This window comes from Babylonia areolata, chromosome 24 (assembly GCF_041734735.1).
Source record: "Babylonia areolata isolate BAREFJ2019XMU chromosome 24, ASM4173473v1, whole genome shotgun sequence".
Classification (NCBI taxonomy): Eukaryota; Metazoa; Mollusca; class Gastropoda; order Neogastropoda; family Buccinidae; genus Babylonia; species Babylonia areolata.
In genome coordinates, this window is record NC_134899.1 from 23,179,375 (window position 1) to 23,201,467 (window position 22,093).

The following is a 22,093-nucleotide window of genomic DNA, read 5'->3' on the forward strand; positions in this document are numbered from 1 at the left end:
TTTTTTCAAAAATAGGAGACTGATGCAAACATATCCATATTTTACCCACACACAAGAGTGTACACACACAGGTCTCTCTCACAAACAATCATACATGTTTAAACAAAACCTCTCTTTTTAAAACGCACACACACACTGGACTGCATGCACAGAAACAAGCAGGGAAAATGATTATTGTTTTTATTTTTACAGATACCAAGGATAAAAAGGTAAAAATATGTAAATGATATATGAACTGACTGTCCACCAGCCATGCTGTGAGTTCCTTTTGCAACAGTTAATACACACAAACACACACAAACACATTTTGCAATGAGTGCTCAGTCTGGATGCGTCGTTCATGATGAGAAAACTCATGATTCCTGAGTGTGTGGGTGTGTGTGTATAATACCAACAATCTGTCAGGTGAAGTTCAGTTCTTCATATCCACTTGACAAGTGATCTTTGAAAAAGTGGGAGACTGGATGGAAAAGTTAACGAAAAGTCCTAGGAACAGGGAGCGAAATGGACGAAAATTCTCCCTCGCGAAATTTGATACATCTCCTGTATTATTGGAAATGGATCAGTCATGGGGAGAAGGGAAGTTCTATTAACCCTTCAAACATAACTTTTTAATGTTTAATTGGATACCAGACAGTGGGGGGTGGAGGAACACAAATCACCCCTTCTATGAAGTATATGATGGAGAGAGGAGTGTGCAACTGTGTCAAGAACTGCTGACATGTTTTCAGCCTTAGTATCAATGGTGTATACCACAACAGGTGGAGTGAAGAGGTTTTATAACTATCAGCAGCAAGCCTGTGATGTCTACAAGCTGGTGAGAGTGAAGACAATGAGCAGTCAGCCCCAAACTCTCCTTGTCCCTCTCCTCCCCACCACCTCCTGACCTGACCACCACCAAGGAGAATGACCGAAAATGACCAAGGGGAAATCCACACTCGGCTCCAAACTCAACCATTGCTTTATCTGGAAAACTGCCCCCCAAAACTCCCAAAACAGGATGGGGATTTTATCTTTTGATGACTGTCAACATTTTATGATCAGTTCTCTTGCCTGGCACACTAAAATCTTGTGTTGCTGTGGTGCAGTTTAGCCAGAGGTCAGGACAGCATGGCTGTGATATTATCATGGCTTGCAAGTCAGATCCATCCAGACAGTGGCTCTGAATGACACTGCTTTAAGTGTTGTCCAGTTATTCATCTATGATCAATTTTTGTCTGTTTTTCCAAGATCTAGAGCTACTCTATGAAGATTATGTAATACATCGCATCATCATATATGTTCATCATCATCACACCACAAAATCATTCACACAACTTAATGTGGAAGCAGAGACACACAGCAATGACGCTGCCATTCAAACAGCATGAGTGTTTCCAAAGGCACCATGACTGATGCACTGCCTTGACAATGATACCATCACAAACACCTCTGAGTGTTGCCACACTGCTGTGTCTGAGGGGCCTGAAAGCAGCACAGAACAGGCAGGGTGTGTCCAGCAGAGTGTAACAGAAGAATGTGTCAGCCTCTGATATTTACTGAGCACTGGTGTTGCTCTCACCACCAGTCATCTACCTCCACTTCTCATCCATATTTTTCTGTAAGTCCTACCAATCTATCTCAAATGCACACACACACACACACACACACACACACACACCATTTCAAGTATTCATCGCACATGTTTTTATCACAGACCTTTTGGATTTTTTGTCTCTCATACACACACTCATCACCTCTTCACATACACTACTGTATAATATCCAAACACCACTCAAACAGTTCTAACCACATGGCAAAGAAACCTCTGATACAGTATACAAGTTGTGTCATCATATGTCACATGGTCCATCACTTGGTGGAGTAGCCATACACCTTGGAGAAGTTGGAAGATTGACTGGCATTCTTTTTCTTCAGCTTCTTGCCCCACAGTGGTGGTTGGGTCTGGAACACAATGATCACCAAGTCACAACACATACAATGCTTCAACACTTGAAGCTGGTCTCAAACATAGTGACTGCTGTATGCCTGAAGATCGTAACTCAATTGTAACAGATTCAAACCTAGCTTGTGCTCACTTTCCCGATCTTAACACTCTCCTAAACCAGTTCAAAAAGAGAGACGTATTCAAGGCACTGTGTTCATTTTGTTTCAATGTTGTCCATCTGTTAGCTTGAAAAAGGACAATTTTGACTTGGTATTTTTTGCCCAAAATGGTCCTTCATAGTCTTTCATTTTTGACATTTACTTCAAACTGTTACAAAAAATTTGGACCTTCCAGTCAGATTCAGTTGAAAGTCCATCAAAACCCCATGATGACAGCCACACTGATCAACACAACAATAAATAAAAATCCCTTCCCTCCTTCCTTCTCCCAAATAGCAGTTCAGACCAACAACCAACAGCACACAAACATGCATATATACACCACACACCATACAAACAGTATACAAATATTCATATAAGTAACAGACATCCATACAAACATCCAACCAACAAGCACACAAACATCCATGCAAACAACAACAGCACACAAACATTTATACAAACATCGAGCCAACAGCACACAAACATCTATACAAACATCGAGCCAACAGCACACAAACATCTATACAAACATCGAGCCAACAGCACACAAATATTCATGCAAACATCAAATCACAGCACACAAACATTTATACAAACATCAAGCCAACAGCACACAAATATTCATGCAAACATCAAATCACACCATAAACATCTATACAAACATCCAGCCAACAGCACACAAACATCTATACAAACATCGAGCCAACAGCACACAAACATCTATACAAACATCCAGCCAACAGCACACAAACATCTATACAAACATCGAGCCAACAGCACACAAACATCTATACAAACATCGAGCCAACAGCACACAAACATCTATACAAACATCGAGCCAACAGCACACAAATATTCATGCAAACATCAAATCACACCATAAACATCTATACAAACATCCAGCCAACAGCACAGAAACATCTATACAAACATCAAGCCAACAGCACACAAATATTCATGCAAACTTCAAATCACACCATAAACATCTATACAAACATCCAGCCAACAGCACACAAACATCTATACAAACATCGAGCCAACAGCACACAAACATCTATACAAACATCGAGCCAACAGCACACAAATATTCATGCAAACATCAAATCACAGCACACAAACATTTATACAAACATCCAGCCAACAGCACACAAACATCTATACAAACATCCAGCCAACAGCACAGAAACATTCATGCAAACATCAAATCACAGCACACAAACATTTATACAAACATCCAGCCAACAGCACACAAACATTCATCCAAACATCAAAATCACAGCACACAAACCTCTATATGAACATCTACCAACAGCGTACCAACATCCATGCAAACATCCCACCAACAGCAAACACACATACACACAGAGCAAACCCTCCCCCACCCCAAGCTAGCAGTGGCGACTGACCAGAGAGAGTGGCCCAGGTTTCACCACATCCATGTCATCATGGAGGTCAAAGTGGTGCTGGGAGGCAGGCAGGTGAAGGGAGGCAGACTTGCTCCTGTCCACGTTGCTGCTGCCCGCCTTGTGCCGGGATGGCTGTCGTGTGGACAGTCCCATCACCACCTGCTTCATCAGGGCCATTTCCTGCACACAGCGTGAACACCCACCCTCACCACATCGGCTGCAAGTACTCTGGTCATGTGCAGTAGTCATCGTCACAGTCTGCACCTGATGATGGTCACTGACAGTCTGCACAAGATGATGTGGGCAGTTACTGACACTGTGGGCAGTTACTGACAGTCTGCACATGATGATCTGGGCAGTTACTGACACTGTGGGCAGTTACTGACAGTCTGCACAAGATGATCTGGGCAGTTACTGACAGTCTGCACAAGATGATGTGGGCAGTTACTGACAGTCTGCACCTGATGATCTGGGCAGTTACTGACACTGTGGGCAGTTACTGACAGTCTGCACATGATGATCTGGGCAGTTACTGACACTGTGGGCAGCTACTGACAGTCTGCACCTGATGATCTGGGCAGTTACTCACAGTCTGCACCTGATGATCTGGGCAGCTACTGACAGTCCTCATATGATGATGTGGGCAGTTACTGACAGTCTGCACCTGATGATGTGGGCAGTTACTGACACTGTGGGCGGGCAGTTACTGACAGTCTGCACATGATGATGTGGGCAGTTACTGACACTGTGGGCAGTTACTGACAGTCTGCACATGATGATCTGGGCAGTTACTGACACTGTGGGCAGTTACTGACAGTCTGCACATGATGATGTGGGCAGTTACTGACACTGTGGGCAGTTACTGACAGTCTGCACATGATGATGTGGGCAGTTATCATAGGGTTCCCATAGACATCATAAAACAAAATCCCCTACTTTTTTCAGACCATTTCTAGATCAGACTGAACATTTTCCATACTAAATACAAAACCAGACTGAATCAAAAATTCATTTACTACAGTACACTGCTGACAAAAGAGATCAGCAGATATCCTGGTATCAATATTAAAATTTCATCACTTTTTGTTTGTTCATTTGTTTGTCATTTTAAATAAATTAAGCTTCTTTCTTGAATGGTACTGGTCAATGGTTTTGATTAAATTCCAAGACTTTTCCATAACCTTAAGGGCAAAACATGTTTTTCCCCGAGGAAGTAAGTCATTAAGTAAGTCATTAAAAAAACAACAACAACCCCCCCTCCCCCAAAACTTAGCTTCCAGACTCCTGGCATATCCAGACTGACCTCACGCTGGTTCAGCAGCCGTTCAAGATCCAGTGCCATCTGGTTTTTAGTTTTCACCAGTTCTGCTCTCTCCTCTTCCAGTTTCCTGTCAAAAGTACACATGCACCCATGAGTGCCTCTGTTCAGCTGCATAAAGACTAATCCCTCTTCAGTTTCCTGTAAATAGTACACATGTACTCTTGAGTGCTTCTGTCCTACTATGTTGTGACTGACCATTCTTCATGTTTCCTGTCAAGAGTACACATGACTACCTCTGTCCCGCTACACAATGACAGGCTCATCTCCACTTTCCTGTCAAGAGTACACATGCACATATGAAAGCCTCTGTCCTCCAATGTGATGACTAACCCATCTCCACTTGCTGCATGAGTGCCTCTCTTCTGCAACGAAACAAACCCATCTCCAGTTTTCTGTCATCAGTCATTGGTTTGGTTATCTTATTTTATTTTATTTTATTATTTTATTTTATAAATATATATATTTTAATATAATTTATTTATTTATTTTATTTTATTTTATTTTTTCTCAAGGCCTGACTAAGTGCGTTGGGTTACGCTGCTGGTCAGGCATCTGCTTGGCAGATGTGGTGCAGCGTATATGGATTTGTCCAAACGCAGTGACGCCTCTTTGAGCTACTGATACTGATACTGTCATCAGTACACATGCACCCACAAGTGCCTCTGTTCTGCTATGTGATGACCTGCAGTATATTGTACATATATATGGACAATTCCAAACTTCAGTTACTTAGAATTAACGCTGGAGACACAATTAAAAGGACAAAGTCATTTTGCAGTGACCAGATATTTTGGCCGTATTTGAAAAATTAAACACGCTTTCACAAAATATCAGATACGAATCATTTTTATTGCTTTTTAAAACATTTTTTTTTTTATTAGATGATTCTAACTATCATTTCAAAATGGTTCACAGTATGCCACAAGATACTGAAAATCAGAAAAATGTGTATTGTGCTCACCGTTGTAGAGGTCAGTAAGCAAAACTTTTGTTGTCACTTCCAAATTGTCTGGTACAAACTGCAAGTCTTTGTCATCAGAAAAATTACTGGAAAACTCATCACCAGTGTCTAGGTCAGGTTTTAATGTCTGAACCTTGTTGTGTCACAAGTTCTATCGCCTCTTGCAATGAGTTAAAACCAGTGTCAACCTTTGACATTTTTCAAAACGAACACTCAAAAGTGGAATTTATACACAGTCTACAGTCAAAGGGAAAAACAAAATAAAAAAAACAGCATGTAGGGAAATGGTCACTCTGAAAGCCACTGTAGTTTCCTGTAACTGAACATAGTTTGGTGTATTATAACAAAGAAAAAAAAAGAAGTTCCGCTGAAGCTCAAACTTCAGCACACTGTTTTTGAGCTGATAAGAGTCATCTCCAAAGAGTTCAATGGGAACAGAAACACAAAGCAACACCCCCGTGCACCCCCTCCAACACACACACACACCTAAGGTCCTCCTCCATGATGGCGATGTGTTTCTGCTGCTGCTTCACCTGGCCGTCCCGGACACGGATGCTCTCTATCAGGTAGCTGTATGGCTGCTGGGTCTGCCCCAGAAGGGAGGTGCTGCTCTCCAGCTGAAAATACACACAGAACAGACCTCAATTCAAACAGAGTGGCTTGTCTAGTTAACTTCTGTTACATTTTCTGGATATATTTTGTAAAAAGCAAGAGATACACACAATGTTTAATGGTAGTTTAACTTCATGTTTTGATACTCTCATAAGAAGTTCCCCTTATCATTTTGATTCCCCTCTTGATCCCCTCTCCCCCGTTGTCCAGGTGTGGTGTGCCCCCTCCCTCCCTAAGTCAACCCCCCACACCCCACACCCCCAACCTCAAGCCCCTCCTCTTAACCAGCCTGTCTGGTGTGGTTCACCCCCAACCCTCCTCCCGGGCTGCTCTCCCACACTGTCCTAGTGTGTCTGCATCCCCCTCTCCTCCCAGCCTGTCCAGGTGTGACCTCACGCACCCTCCCGGCTGACTGACCTCCTCAGTTAGCTGCTGGGTCCTGGATTTCTCTCTGTCCACCTCCTTCCTCAAGGACGTGTTGGCTCTCTCCAGTTCCAGCACCCTCCTGGCCAGCTGCACACTGCCACACACACACACACACACACACACACACACACACACACACACACAGAGCATACACACAACACCGCCCCTCCACACACACACTCACATATTCAGCACACCCACACACACAACACACCCACACGGTGATTACCATTATCATTATTATTGCTTACTGCCCAGCTGACCACATACAGAGCCGTATCAGGGCTGATAACACTGTGAATGTGTCTGTCCCATAGAAAGCAAAAGAAGAAATAAAAAGGAAAAAAAAAAGACAGGAAAAAATAAACACTGGAAAAGAAAACTAAACAAAAGTACAGTCACACTAATGCACATGCACTTAAAACATGCCTCTGACACTGACCGTTCCATCAATTTTTTGTTGTTGTCAGAGGACTTAAAAACAGGAACCTGACCACAAACATGATTTCACGTAATACAGAAAGGTATGTATAATAAGAGGTGTACAAAACCTTAAAAATGTGAATGGGTAACCTCCGTCCTAGGTGCAGAAAAGAATACAATATAGCAAAAATGCACAATCATCAAGTCCAAAAAAAGACAAAAAAAATGTCTGTAATACTGCAACACACCTACAACATACTGCCTTTCAACTGAAACGCCGTAACAGCACTACTGTAATCGCACATAACTGTACTGCAAACTAAATAGCATGGTAACACCCATCACTCAAAACTGTAACGCATATAAAGTTATATTTGATCAGATATTCCTCAAACATCAGCAACACACTGCATCACAAGTCTTGTATCATTTCTAAAAAAAAATCTGTTGTTGCTGTCAGAGTTGTTTTCCATCAAGAGCTGACTGACCTTTGCTGCATGCGTCGTTTTGCCGTGCTGGGAACATTGGCACCATAGCCATAAGAGAACAAGACCTTCTCTGCTTCCTGGTCATCCTCCACTGCAACAACATTGACTTGGTGTAGCTAGTGTACAATCTCCTTCCATGCCCTAACTTCTTCCTCTTCTTCTTCTTCTGCGTTCGTGGGCTTCAACTCCCACGTTCACTCATATACACGAGTGGGCTTTTTACGTGTATGACCGTTTTTACCCCGCCATGTTGGCAGCTATACTCCGCTTTCAGGGGTGTGCATGCTGGGTATGTTCTTGTTTCCATAACCCACCGAACGCTGACATGGATTACAGGATCTTTAATGTACATATTTGATCTTATGCTTGCATATACACACGAAGGGGGTTCAGGCACTGGCAGGTCTGCACATATGTTGACCTAGGAGATCATAAAAATCTCCACCCTTTACCCACCAGGCGCTGTCACCGTGATTCGAACCCGAGACCCTCAGATCGAAAGTCCAACGCTTTAACCATTCGGCTATGGACCCCGTCATGCCCTAACAATCTTCTCATTTTCTGTCACACAGTTGATCATAAGAACAGCATGTGTTGGTCTCATAATGCATGCTGTGTTATAGCACACATTAATAAACATCCACACTATTGGAAAGCCTGTTTTTTCATTAAAAAAAAAAACCTGTGTATTTTCTGGTCACAATGGTCGTATTTTACTAGTTCAGGCATGCGTCCTTGTTTTTTCTGCAACTGGTGTGATAAAGCGTGTGTATGTGTGTGTGGGTGTGTGTATATATATATATATGTGTGTGTGTGTGTGTGAGTGTGTGTGTGTGTGTACATATGCTGCTTGTAACACTGTCAATAAATACAGTTACCATGAAACAGCACTTTCCACTCACACCATAATTATATACTGCCCACACCATAATGTTCTTATTTCCATAACCCATTGAATGTTGACAACAACAAAAAAGCAACATGGATTACAGGATCTTTAACATGTGTATTTGATCTTCTGTAGACATATGCACAGGAAAGGAATTCAGGCTATTGAAAGGTCTGCACATCTGTTGACCTGGGAGGAAAAATCTCCACCCTCAACCCACCAGACACAGTGAGGTTTAGCACCCAGGACACTAGGACTGAAAGTCCAATGCACTGACCATTCATCTATTCACTTGAGGCAAAGTTCAGAGCAATGCAGGATGGTTTTGACACAGTGAGTACCCTCACAGAGTGATGACCACAGACCTTCAGCTTGTCACACAGTGAGAACATAGCACGCGCGCACACACACACATACACCCCCCCATCCCTCCCCCCACACAGAATAATTACCACAGATCTTCAACTTTTGACACAGTGAAAACACAACACACACAGAGAGTGATAAGCACATACCTTCAGCTTTTTACACATTGAGAACACAGCACACACACACACACAGAGTGATGACCACAGACCTTCAGCTTTTGACATACTGAGAACACAGCACACACAGAGTAATGACCACAAACCTTCAGCTTTTGACACATTGAGAACACAGCACACACACACACACAGAGTGATGACCACAGACCTTCAGCTTTTGACACACTGAGAACACAGCACACACAGAGTGATGACCACAAACCTTCAGCTTTTGACACATTGCGAACACAGCACACACAGAGTAATGACCACAGACCTTCAGCTTTTGACACACTGAGAACACAGCACACACAGAGTGATGACCACAGACCTTCAGCTTTTGACACATTGAGAACACAGCACACACAGAGTGATGACCACAGACCTTCAGCTTTTGACACATTGAGAACACAACACACACACACACACAGAGTGATGACCACAGACCTTCAGCTTTTGACACATTGAGAACACAGCACACACACACAGAGTGATGACCACAGACCTTCAGCTTTTGACACATTGAGAACACAGCACACACAGAGTGATGACCACAGACCTTCAGCTTTTGACACATTGAGAACACAGCACACACACACAGAGTGATGACCACAGACCTATAACTTATGACACATTGAGAACACAACGCACACACACAGAGTGATGACCACAGACCTTCAGCTTTTGACACACTGAGAACACAGCACACACAGAGTAATGACCATAGTCTTTCAACTTCTGTCACAGTGAGAACACAGCACACACTCAGTGATGACCACAGACCTTCAACTTTTGACACACTGAAAACACAGCACACACAGAGTGATGGCACAGACCTTCAGCTTTTGACACACTGAGAACACAGCACACACAGAGTGATGGCACAGACCTTCAGCTTTTGACACACTGAGAACACAGCACACACAGAGTGATGGCACAGACCTTCAACTTTTGACACACTGAAAACACAGCACACACACACTGATGACACAGTGATGTCACAGACCTTCAGCTTTTGACACATTGAAAACACAGCACACACACAAAGAGTGATGACCTCTGACCTTCAGCCGCCTGCATGATGACGTCGTCCATCTCTTTCTCCAGCCGTTCATATGTATCAAGCTTGCTGGTCTTCTCCGACAGATGGGTCTCCATCTCCACCACCCGCTTCTCCATGGCTGTTTGCAGGGCATAGTACTCCTTGGTCAGCACCTGCCATCACCAGTGTCATCACCAACACCACTGTTATCATCATCATCACTGCCATCGTTGTCATCATCATCATCATCATCATCATCACTGCTATCGCAGAGCATAGTACTCCTTCGTCAGCACCTGCCATGACCATTGTCATCACCAACACCACTGTTATCATCATCATCACTGCCATCGTTGTCATCATCATCATCATCATCATCACTGCTATCGCAGAGCATAGTACTCCTTGGTCAGCACCTGCCATCACCATTGTCATCATCAACACCACTGTTATCATCATCATCACTGCCATTGTTGTCCTCATCATCATCATATCATTATCACTGCCACTGATATCATCACCACAGTCATTATCATCATCATCTTTGCCATCGTTAACACCACCATCATCATCATCACCACTGCCATTGTCATCACCAAGACTGTCACTGTCATCATCTTTCTCATGATCAGTGCTTAGTGTACACCAAAGAAATTGAGTGCTCCAGGATCAAGAACATTGTCACTGACATCATCATAATTACCAGTACAATCGAAAGTCAAAAGAGTTTCTGAATTGTCTATTTGTAGAAGGAGTGCTCATCAGGTTGTAACCTTTACTGTTAATTGTCCTAATATGAAATGAATATGAAATTAATCAGATACACTGACACTAAATGTCATCACAGATTTTTTTTTTTTTTTGCAGTTTTGAGAGTGCACAATCACAAATAATCTCTCTCATGCACACAAGCACACACACCCCAAAACACACACATGCACACACGTACACACCTCTACACACACACACACACGCAGACACACCCAACACACACACAAACAGCACACAGACCTACACACCTCAGCCTTTTTATGCAGCTTCTCCACCTCCATCTGGCTGTCCTTCAGGTTCTTCACCGTTTCCTCGTACATCATCTGGGAGCGCTCCGCCTCAAAGGCCTTCACCTTCAGTTCATTGCGCACCTCTGACACCCGGCTTTCCGCCTTCGACTGACTTTCACGATACCTGACATACACAGTCATTATATATTGATGATAAATATTGTCACTACGACACAGCATTCACTCAAACCATAACTATGTACTGTCCATAAATACTGTCACTATAACGCAACATTCACTCACACCATAACTATGTACTGTCCATAGATACTGTCATTATAATTTGTAATTTGTATTTGCATTTCTTTTTATCATAACAGATTTCTGTGTGTGAAATTTGGGCTGCTCTCTCCAGGGAGAATGCGTTGGTACACTGCAGCGCCACTCATTTTTTTGTATTTTTTCCTGCGTGCAGTTTTATTTGTTTTTCCTATCGAAGTGGATTTTTCTACAGAATTTGCCAGGAACAACCCTTTTGTTGCCATGGGTTCTTTTACGGGCACTAAGTGCATACTGCACACGGGACCTCGGTTTATCATCTCAACCGAATGACTAGCGTCCAGACCACCACTCAAGGTCTAGTAGAGGGGGAGAAAATATTGGTGGCTGAGCAGTTATCCGAACCAGCGCGCTCAGATTCTCTCGCTTCCTAGGCGATTATGACACAGCATACACTCACACCATAACTATGTACTGTACATAAATACTGTCACTATGACACAGTATTCACTGAGATAGTTTCAGTTTCAAGAAGGCGTCAGCCTGATCCTTATATGCCTAACATCTTCAGGAAGAAAACAAAATGGCGGCATATGCCTGAACAAGCACTATCATGCCAGGAAATAAAAACAGGTTTTTAACACAACAGTTATTCAGCAGGCAGTATTCCACCAAGTTTCCAAATACCATGGATATTCATAAATTTGGCACACACAATGATATAGCAAACATGATCATATGACTACACACATTCATGCTGTAAATACAGTACACATTAAGGCACATCACACACTACACACAATATACTTTGACAGAAAGACACACCACAAACTGACAAATAGACACAGCACACACTTGACATGAAGACACCGACTCAAAACCACCAGCACATCCTGACTCAGCACAAGCCTGGCTTTGTCAGGGAAAGTGTTGGGACATTCACAAAAAACAAACCCAACAACAAAAAATAGAAAATAAAAAGAATGAATGAGACAATATTCAGAGAAAAAGATAACACTACAAAGATTTACAGAAAACAAAGATAACACTAGATCTACAGAAAACAAAGATAACACTACATTGATCCAATGAAAACAATGATAACACTACAGAGATCTATAGAAAACAAAACACAGTTGAGGTCTAAAGACAACAAACACCAATGCTGCTTCTCCTTACTGGTCCATCAGCTGTTCATATTTAGTGTTGATGTCTCGCTCTGTCACCTGCAGCCTCTCCCGTTCTGCCACCGCCATGTCCCGCGCCTCTCTCAGGTTTCTGTCATCACCATCATCATCATGAACATCATCTATGGCTCACAATCACTGATCTATTAACATTATCACATGCTCCGTATCATGGATTCTTAATAATCATCTCTGCTCATAATCACGGATTCATTATCATCATGAAAATTCCTTGATTTGTGTTGTTGTTTTTTTAAAGAGTGTTTCATGTCATCTGCATGGAGAAGTTATCTTCTTTGCACTTCTTTTTCATTACAGCAGTTCATTAATTCAGTCAGTTACCTATTTATTTACTTTTGTATTTTATTTTACTTGATATCTTTTTATTTTCCCTCAGGGTCTGACTGAGTGCGTTGGGTTGCGCTGCTGGTCAGACACCTGTTTAGCATATGTGGTACAGCGAATATGGATTTGTCTGAAAGCAGTGATGCCTCCTTGAGTAACTGAACTGAACTGGACTGAACTACAACAACAGTCTTCCTACTCCCATGTCCTGTGTAATGTTAAGGGGTTGGGTTTATCATCAATAAATGTCACCAACGTCATCAGCAGTACTGTCACCATTATTAACATAAAACCACCATCAATACTGCTATCGTCACCATCAACAATGTGAAGCCTTATCCTGTATTTTTTTCCTCATGTTGCTGTCATAATTATGCCTGATTATCAATGTCATCATCTTTAGTACTACTATTGCAACATCACCTATCACACACAGCATCATCCTAATCATCCATTATACAACCAGAATGTGGGTTTCCCCACCATCATCAATAGGCGTAACATCTGAGTGGTTAAAGATCTGACTTTCAATCCAAGGTCCTGGTTTTGATTCCTCATCATGGCACATGGTGGGTTAAGGGTGGAGATATTTCCAAACTCCGAGGTCAAAAGATGTGCAGACCTGCTGGTGCCTGAATCCCTTCATGTGTATATATGCATGCAGAAGAATGGCAGAATGGTTAAGACCCTCATCTGCCGATACAGTGTCCATAAGAGTCTGGTTTCGACTTCTGCTCTCACCCTTTCTCCCAACTGAGTGTCTAGTCATTCGGATGAAATCATAAACTATGTACAGCATGCACTTGGCACACTGAAAAAGATCCCTCAGCAACAAAAATGATGCCCTCTGGCAAACTTCTGTAGAAGAAATCCACTCCAATATATGTAAACAAATATTATACGCATGCACTCATGGACTGACTAAGCACATTGGGTTATGCTGCTGGTCAGGCATCTGCCTAGCAGATGTGAAGCGAATACTGATTTGTCCGAACACAGTGACGCCTCCTTGAGAAACTGAAACTGAAACTGCAGAAGAGCAAAATGCAAAGGATATAAATCTTGTAATCCATGTCAGCGTTCAGTGGATTATGGAAACAAAAACATACAGTATGCAGCCCGTTGAAAATACAGAGTATGGGTGCCTACATGGAGGAATAAAAATGGTCACACATGTAAAAGCTCACTTGTATACAGAAGTGAATGTGGAAGGTGCAGCCCATAAATGCAGAAGAAGAAAAAGAACTATCACGATAATGCACAGAGGTTTCACATCACAGTTAAGAAGTCAGCAGTTTTTATCCATTCTTTCTCTGCAATTAATGTTGCAGTTCACAGTTAATTTATAATCTGGTTCTACCTTGACACCCACTTCAGGTAATATGGCCAGTGAGATAACCATCCAAGAACTGTGGAGGTAGGGGAAAGGGTCGGGAAGAGGACCTATCAAACTCTACACTGACACCACCAAAACGACAACACATCAAGATGGTTAGCGAAAATGACAGTTTTTATGTTGGGAATGCGTATGGCTCAAACTCACAACATTCTGCTGGCAAGCTCAGTGCTCTCACACTTCTGACAACCTGTTCTCTAAGTGTGTCAGCATTTGCTCCCCCCCCCCACCCCCAGACCCCCCTTCCCTCCCCCTTAAGTCTCACTCACAGTCACACACACTGCTGTGATCTATTCTCTCTCAGATACAAAACAATACACGCTCATAATGCTCACCTGTTCTCCCTCTCATACATCTCCTTGGAAGAAGTCCTCAGGCGGTCAATCTCGGCATTAGTTCGGATCCTGATCTGTTCCAGCTCTTCTCGCAGTTTGTTCTCATATTCTGACTTGTACTGATCTCTGTTCATGAACAAACACACTGATATTCAACATGCTCTAACATAAGCAGATAGCATAATCTCACCACAACATATCATTTGCAGGAAAAAAAAAAAAAAAAGATAACCAAATCATAATTCTGCTCCAACCGAAATCCTTTCACACGTGCATAGATGCATAAATCCATCCACCCTCTAACACCCCACTCCCCCACTCCCACATGTATACACACATGCATACATACAAATGTGTGAAAACATGTACAAAAATACACCTAGATTCCAATGACTGTTTTCACAGAATGACAGAGGAAACAATTTAGAAGTTTGGAAAAGGAATAATCATGGAACTTGATTGGAATCTTAAAATGTAGAATGGCCAAGATAAAAGAATGCACACTGACCTAGATTCTTACTCTTAGACGTTTCACAATGGAGGTGTAATTGTTTCTTAAAGACACAAGGTTAATGTAACTTAATTATAGCTCTCAGGGACTTAGAACATTAATCACATATCTGTTCACACATGCGCACGCACACACACACACAAAGGACTCTTGCAGTTAAACACATAAACCACTCTCATGCAGATCTGTTCATGCTGATACATACATACGTATCTGTACTTTTCCTGACCTCTATTCAAGATCAAGCACATACACACTGTTCCAACTGCATTCTTACTGATTTAATTTCAAACACAACCACACCTAGCTGACTTGAAATGATCTTTCTTCACAAATAAATCTTGCCAGCATTTTTCTCTCTATTCACAGCCCAGTGTTCACACCTGTCTGCATTTGTTCTGATGCGAAAGACATGAACATTTTGCATCATCAACATAACAAAGTGAAGAAGTGTTTTGCTTAGTTACCTGGAGGCCACGTATTTCTCATACATCTCCTCCCTGGCTTGTCTGGCATCCTCCAGTTGCCGAGTCAACTGCTGCACCTTTTCCTCCATGAAGCTGACCCGGTTGGCTGACTCCGACTGCTGACGACTTAGATAGTCCTTGTCCTGCCTCAGCAGTGTCAGTGACTGTTTAGCCGCTGACAGCTACAAACACCAACCAAACATGGCAGTATCAGCAAATGTTTGGCCACATAATTACTTCAAAATAAAGAGTAAACTGAAATTTTAAAGAATTTTCAGAAACACACCGCATTCTTCTTTTTTGTTTCAATGTGATGACACCAATCAATACAGCCACCGTGACTGATGGATACCTCACACCTGCATAGAGTGCACATAGTCTCCTGCTTCCATTTTTGTTACAAATGAATACGTTGCAGGAATGGGATGAGGTTTGCCAAAACTATCTATTGCAAGCACTTTCACTACTGGATCATTAAACAAAAAAAAACAAAAAAAAAGAAGTTTTCCCTTTCCTGTCCTTGGTAAACATGGCCACCATCCATTGTTTTCTTTCCTGGTCTGGAAGCATCAATTTTAGTTTTTGTTTTTGTTGCTTTTTTCCAGCAAGGTTTGCTCTACAAATATCTCCTTCATCAGTCCTAATCATTTCCTAATAACAGCTTGGCATCTTTATACTTGAGTGTGTTTTCTCTTACTTTGGTGCTTTGTTGCACATGCACACCACTCTAGTTGCAACTTATCATCCACTGTCAGGTATGTCCAACCGTGACAAAACATGCCCCAACCCCCACCCTATTTGCATTACATGTTCACTGGTTATAACATCTGAAATGGTCGTCAAATTTTACGTCTATCAATGACAAATAGGACTATTCTGAAAGGGAAGGCATGCATGCATGTTTTGTGATGCTGTGAAGGCTGACCTCTTTGCTGAGGTCGTCTCTCTCTTTCTGCAGGTTGCTGTGAGATCCTTCCAGCACTGTCAGCTGTCTGTGGACATCTAGCTGGTCACGTTCCAGGTTGTCACGCTCACTGCATAATACACACACACACACAAAAATTATACACATAACCACACATGCACAAACATAAGTGTGTTCCTAAATGCTCATATGCTTGCAGGTCAAGCTCATAGACTATGTACAGACAGACAATAAACACAAGCAGTACTGACTTGACATTTCCGAGATTAAATTTTAAGGCCATAATGCCCAATCACAAGTACAGGATCATGCTTTAGTCTCTCTCTCTCTCTCACTCACATACATTTATAACACACACACACACACCTAATCTAAATGATATGGTAAACCTATTAATAAGATAGTTAACACACATCCCACACGCATGTCACACACACATGCACAAACACACACACACACTCCTCTTTACATTTGTGTCTCAAATCCCACTAAACCCATACCCCTCTCCCACCCCACTCCACTTTTTTTGTTAATGTTGTCAAACATCAGCCTTAGCAAACAGACAAAACTAAGAGAAACAAACACTTAACACACACATACACACACAACACACACTGACTATTTCACTCTGTCGTAGTTTTCCACTTTGTAGTCATCTGTCTTGAGCTGTGTCTGAAGCTGTGCCAGCTGCTGGCTGGTTGTCTGGTACTTCACCCTCAGCTCTGCATGGGCCTGGTGTTCCTCTGTCAGCCTCTGGTATTCAACACACACACACACACACACACACACACACATATATCACCAGAATCAGAATCACTTCATTCCCAGTACCTCAGTAAGATAAATTAAGTGTGGTGAAAGCTATGACACATGTATTCAGATTACAAGCAAAACAGTAAAATTTGGCATACAAAACACACACACACACACACACACACACACACACACACATATATATATATATATATATCACAAAAACAACCCCAAAGCAAACAAACAAACAAAAACAACCACATAACAGTCATAGCAAAACAAACCTGATAAAAACATCACCAGACCACTATTTAAAACACACACACACACACACATACATGCACATACACAATTATGCACCTGCACATATACATGCAAGCACCCACTCACACTTTCTTTGCAGATATATTGTATAAAGTATTGAACAAATATGGTGGTAAAGTGAGTACAAAACAATACTAAGCTGTAAAACACACAATGACGGTTTTATACGATCACAAATGTACATTACTAAATTCATTATATCTATCTTTTCAAAAGACCACATCTTTTCTGAGAGTTCCTGGTGGTCCTCCATTATATTCTGTGATCAACATGTATTGTAACTTTTATAGATCTACAATGTATCATCGTAATATTTATAACCACATGTCTGTACTATTCAATTAAAATGTTTCTTTTTCAATGTAATATAGCTTGCTCACACTTCCTCTCAGTCCTGCATGTGCCTGGTATTCACTCTCATTTTTTTTTCTGTTAAACATAATGTGTAATGAGTAATTAATACATGCTACTCTTTGACTTATACTTATAGTTTTAAAAGTAAATTTTCTTCCTAAAATTACAATTATCTAACATACTTACCGTGATCCACTAGTGCGGACTCCGGCAGGGGTTTGACATTCCTGTCCTGTGCAAACTAATGCCCGCTGATGCAGGGAAAACGACAGTAGCTACGGCCAATAACCTCCACGAAGGTTACCTCCCCTTTATTTTCTGATACTTCAACCCCTGCATGTGTGTGTGATTTTCTTCAGTATTTGTATTATTTTCAATACATGTTTATTTATTACAAATAACACAACTTTCAAAAACTTGACCATCAACTCTGTATCATGTTGAGACTGTACTTCTCCATTAAAATACAAAACAAACTAGAATATTAAAATAAATCACCACAGCTACAGACATTTAAGCAAAATAATTTTCCATTATATCTAAATTTCAACAGGCACTCATGATCCAATATAAAAATATCTGTAATACCAAACACACAAAAGTGCATGCAACTTAAAAAAAGAGAAATAACATTTGAAGCGAAGTATACTCATGTCTATGTGATATTATGTTTACAATGTAAAATGAGGATAAAAAACAAATTTATGCAATTCCCCCTTTATAAATCACCTTTTTCAATTCCAGCAGTTCGTTGCAGCTAGTGCTGACTTGTTCTTCCTGTGCCTGTCCTGTCATTCTCAGCTGGGTGATTTCATTCTGCAGTGGTCGCACCACTTCATACATCCGTACCTGTCACAAGCACACAGAACGTTACCATCATTTCTCACAAGTCACATGTGTACATGTATACATCCATACTGTTGTCATCACTACCTGTATATAATCATGACTGCTGCAACTCACCAATACTGCTTCCATCATTTTGTTCAGTCATACATGTCATACATGTATGTATACCTCTACTTGTACAAAATTGTTAAACTGTGACACTGATGAATCTCTCTCTCTCTCTCTCTCTCTCTCTCTCTCTCTCTCTCACACACACACACACACACACACACACACAATGCAATGTGATACACAGAGATGTATATTATGCATACACATGAGCAGTAATACAAAATATACTAATGATGTAATATTCTAATAACAAATTAATGTATACTTAAATTTCAAAGTAAGATGTAATCACCAATGAAAACAATAAATTATAATGTGTGACAACAATGGGTAACTTAAAATACAGCATTGTTGACATACATTTTTATATTGTTCATTTACACTTACAGCACTGTTTCACATACAAATAAGACAATGATACAATTATATACATCTTACTTCATAACCCATGTCACACACACACACACACACACACACGCACACACAGCATTTCAAAATTAACACAATTCTATAACAATGTGCTGACATCTACAAACACTAGGAAAATACTAGAAATTTACATCTTTTAAATGTGTCCTGCTAGGACATAGGAATATTCTAATATGAATTGAAAACATGTTCTGCTGAACAAAAAAGTCAGCTCTGCCACAGCAGCATTTTCACACATTGCACTAGCAAATGCTCACAAAAAAAATGTAGGACACCATGCAGATTTATCAAAGAAAAATAGTTTAATCGAGCTTCTTGAAAAAAAAAAAAAAAAAAAAAAAAAAAAAAAAATATATATATATATATATATACTTATATGTATCACTGTGTGTGTGTGTATGTGTGTATGTGTGTGTGTGTGTGTATGTGTATGTGTGTGTGTGTGTGTGTGTGTGTGTGATGTACAATTCTGATTTTAGTAGAATACAGTGCACATATCATAGCTGGCAACTTGGGACACATATTCTGCTGCAAGTTAGTTGAACGAGAGACTGGCTTGGTAATACTAATAGTGTTTATGATTTATACATGAGCTTTTACACAGTTTATGCCTGCTGTGATCCTATTTCTTACAACACTAAACACTGATCCTGCAGATTTGACAGTAATCCAATTGAATAAAATCATAACACCAAATTACTGAAATTGTTCCAGAACCCAAAATATGGATTTGAATACAAACACAGGTTTTTTAATGCAGAGATTCCTATCACCGTTTTGTAACAAATGTATGTGTGTGTGTGTGTGTGTGTGTGTGTGTGTGTGTGTGTGTGTGTTTGTGTGTGTGACATTTATGTGAAGTGTGAGCGTACGTGTGTGTGTGTGTGTGTGTGTGTGTGTGTGTGCGCGCGCGTGTTCTGTTTGTATCAAATAGGCTGAGAACCTCAAATGTGTACTTTTTTTTTTCTTCTTCCTGCAATGTCCATCAGCCGTTAGTCTGGCTATAACTGACATGTGGGGAGGTGCGCAGCGTGGAGAGGGAGAGAGAAGAAAGAAGGGGAAAAGAATTTTGGCTGTAACGGTTAAGGCGCAACTGCATGCGGAGCTGCACTCAGGCCTTCAGGCCCAAGGCTCTGTAGCAATCTAAGTGAAGCTGCAGGCTGCAAATCGCCATGCCACCAAAATTATAAAAAAATTAAAAAAGGGGGGTGGGGGGGAGATGGGTTTAATGTTTACTGTGGTCTGGACACCTTGGGGATGAAGGTGTCCAAGGAGGAATACTAAACAGAAATAAAATAAATGCGCAGTACACTGTATGACGTACTGATAATGGATACCAATTTACTTACGGCCACATAGTCTCTCAGTGACAGCTCTTCCTCTTGCATGCCCTTCAACTGATAATATTTTTCCTCTGACAGACTCAAATCTCTCAAGCTTTTTCGCACGTCACCAGCTTTTTCACGTAACCTTTCATTGGCCGCTTCTAAATGCTGTTGCTTGGTTCTGACCATCTCCAGTTCTTTGCTGACACTTTGTTGTCTTTTCTTGGCTTCCTCTTGCTGGATATTCAGCTCGGATTCCAAACGAGCCTGAAGAATTTGTTTCTGGTGTGTCACGTCATGCAGGCGTTCCTCCAACTCTTCTACACGCTGTAGGTGCTCCACTTTGAGACTTTCTATCGTCATGTTCTTTTGAGAAAGCTCAATTTTCAGCACTTGCATGTCGTGGACGAGCTGTTTTCGTTCGATCAGTTGTTTCGTGATGTGTCTCTTCTTGTTCCTCCCAGCCCCCTCGCTGTAGTCCGGAGACATCGTCAGATCTGTGGGCACTGACGTCTCCAAACTTGGGTCATCTGATTCCACATCCTCGAACGTCTTTGACAAATCTCTCGCAGCCATTATGATGGCTTGCTGATTTATCAACCCCCCCTGCAATATCTTCAGGCTTTTTGAAAACTCTTCCGTATGTTTTCAATCTGCAACTTCAAAGCGTACATCCGGGATACTGGTTGTGGGGAACTCTCGTGTAAAAAAGAGGAGGGAGCGGGCATTATTTGCATCGTTTCAACAGGGGCGGGGCTTCTTCCCATCTCTACCCCTCCCCCCTTCCAGTTGTTGCATTTGTGACGAACGAAGAGCATATCATAATGGATTCGGAGGTTAAATCAGATACAAGACTTGATTTTGTCATAATGTTCGCAAAGTGTTTTATCGTTACATACAATCGATTAGCTTTCAAAACGCTTCCCACTCCTCAATTTTCTTTATGAAATGATCATGAAATCCATATGAAAATGCACATGTAATGCAAGCCCTATCAAATAGAAAATCTGTGTAAAATGGAAAATAAGATGGAATCGCGAGGTTTTGATTTAGGCTAGTTTCAATACAAATACTGCTGCTGCTGCTACTACTATTACTTCTTCTGCTGCTAATACAATGATCGCTGGAATTGAGCCGCTTTCCAAACAGAGCAAAGCAAAACTACAACATTCACCGAATCTAACCTTTTCTTTCTCACCCATTTTAACTAACAGGGTTGTTGACTTGTGGAACAATGTGCTCAGTCACATTGTCACTGCAGGAACACTACACAATAATTAACACACACACACACACACACACACACACACACACACACACAC

At 41.3% G+C, this 22,093-nt stretch overlaps 1 protein-coding gene across 1 annotated transcript; it reads right to left on the reverse strand.

Annotated features, from left to right (window-relative positions):
- Positions 1-166: 166 nt before the first annotated feature.
- LOC143298844 (progesterone-induced-blocking factor 1-like) lies at positions 167-21,456 on the reverse strand. The gene is made up of 15 exons (XM_076611843.1): positions 20,796-21,456; positions 18,787-18,906; positions 17,246-17,379; positions 16,627-16,735; positions 15,702-15,883; positions 14,724-14,849; positions 12,640-12,738; positions 11,200-11,365; positions 10,203-10,353; positions 7,726-7,816; positions 6,806-6,908; positions 6,263-6,393; positions 4,798-4,882; positions 3,495-3,674; positions 167-1,944 (listed from the first exon to the last, which is right to left on the reverse strand). Exons 1-15 carry the CDS (start codon positions 21,345-21,347, stop codon positions 1,852-1,854), a joined length of 2,322 nt encoding a protein of 773 aa, XP_076467958.1. The 5' UTR covers positions 21,348-21,456; the 3' UTR covers positions 167-1,851.
- Between the last annotated feature and the right edge of the window lie 637 nt (positions 21,457-22,093).

Bases quoted from the DNA above. Each gene is read 5' to 3' on its own strand.
- LOC143298844 (XM_076611843.1), bottom strand. From the start codon at position 21,347: ATGGCTGCGAGAGATTTGTCAAAGACGTTCGAGGATGTGGAATCAGAT. The intron at 15,884-16,626 runs GTCAGCCTTCAC...TGGTGTTTGTAG, and splicing joins GAGACGACCTCAGCAAAGAG to CTGTCAGCGGCTAAACAGTC. The intron at 7,817-10,202 runs GTCAGAGGTCAT...ATGTTGTTGCAG, and splicing joins CATCATGCAGGCGGCTGAAG to TGGAGGATGACCAGGAAGCA.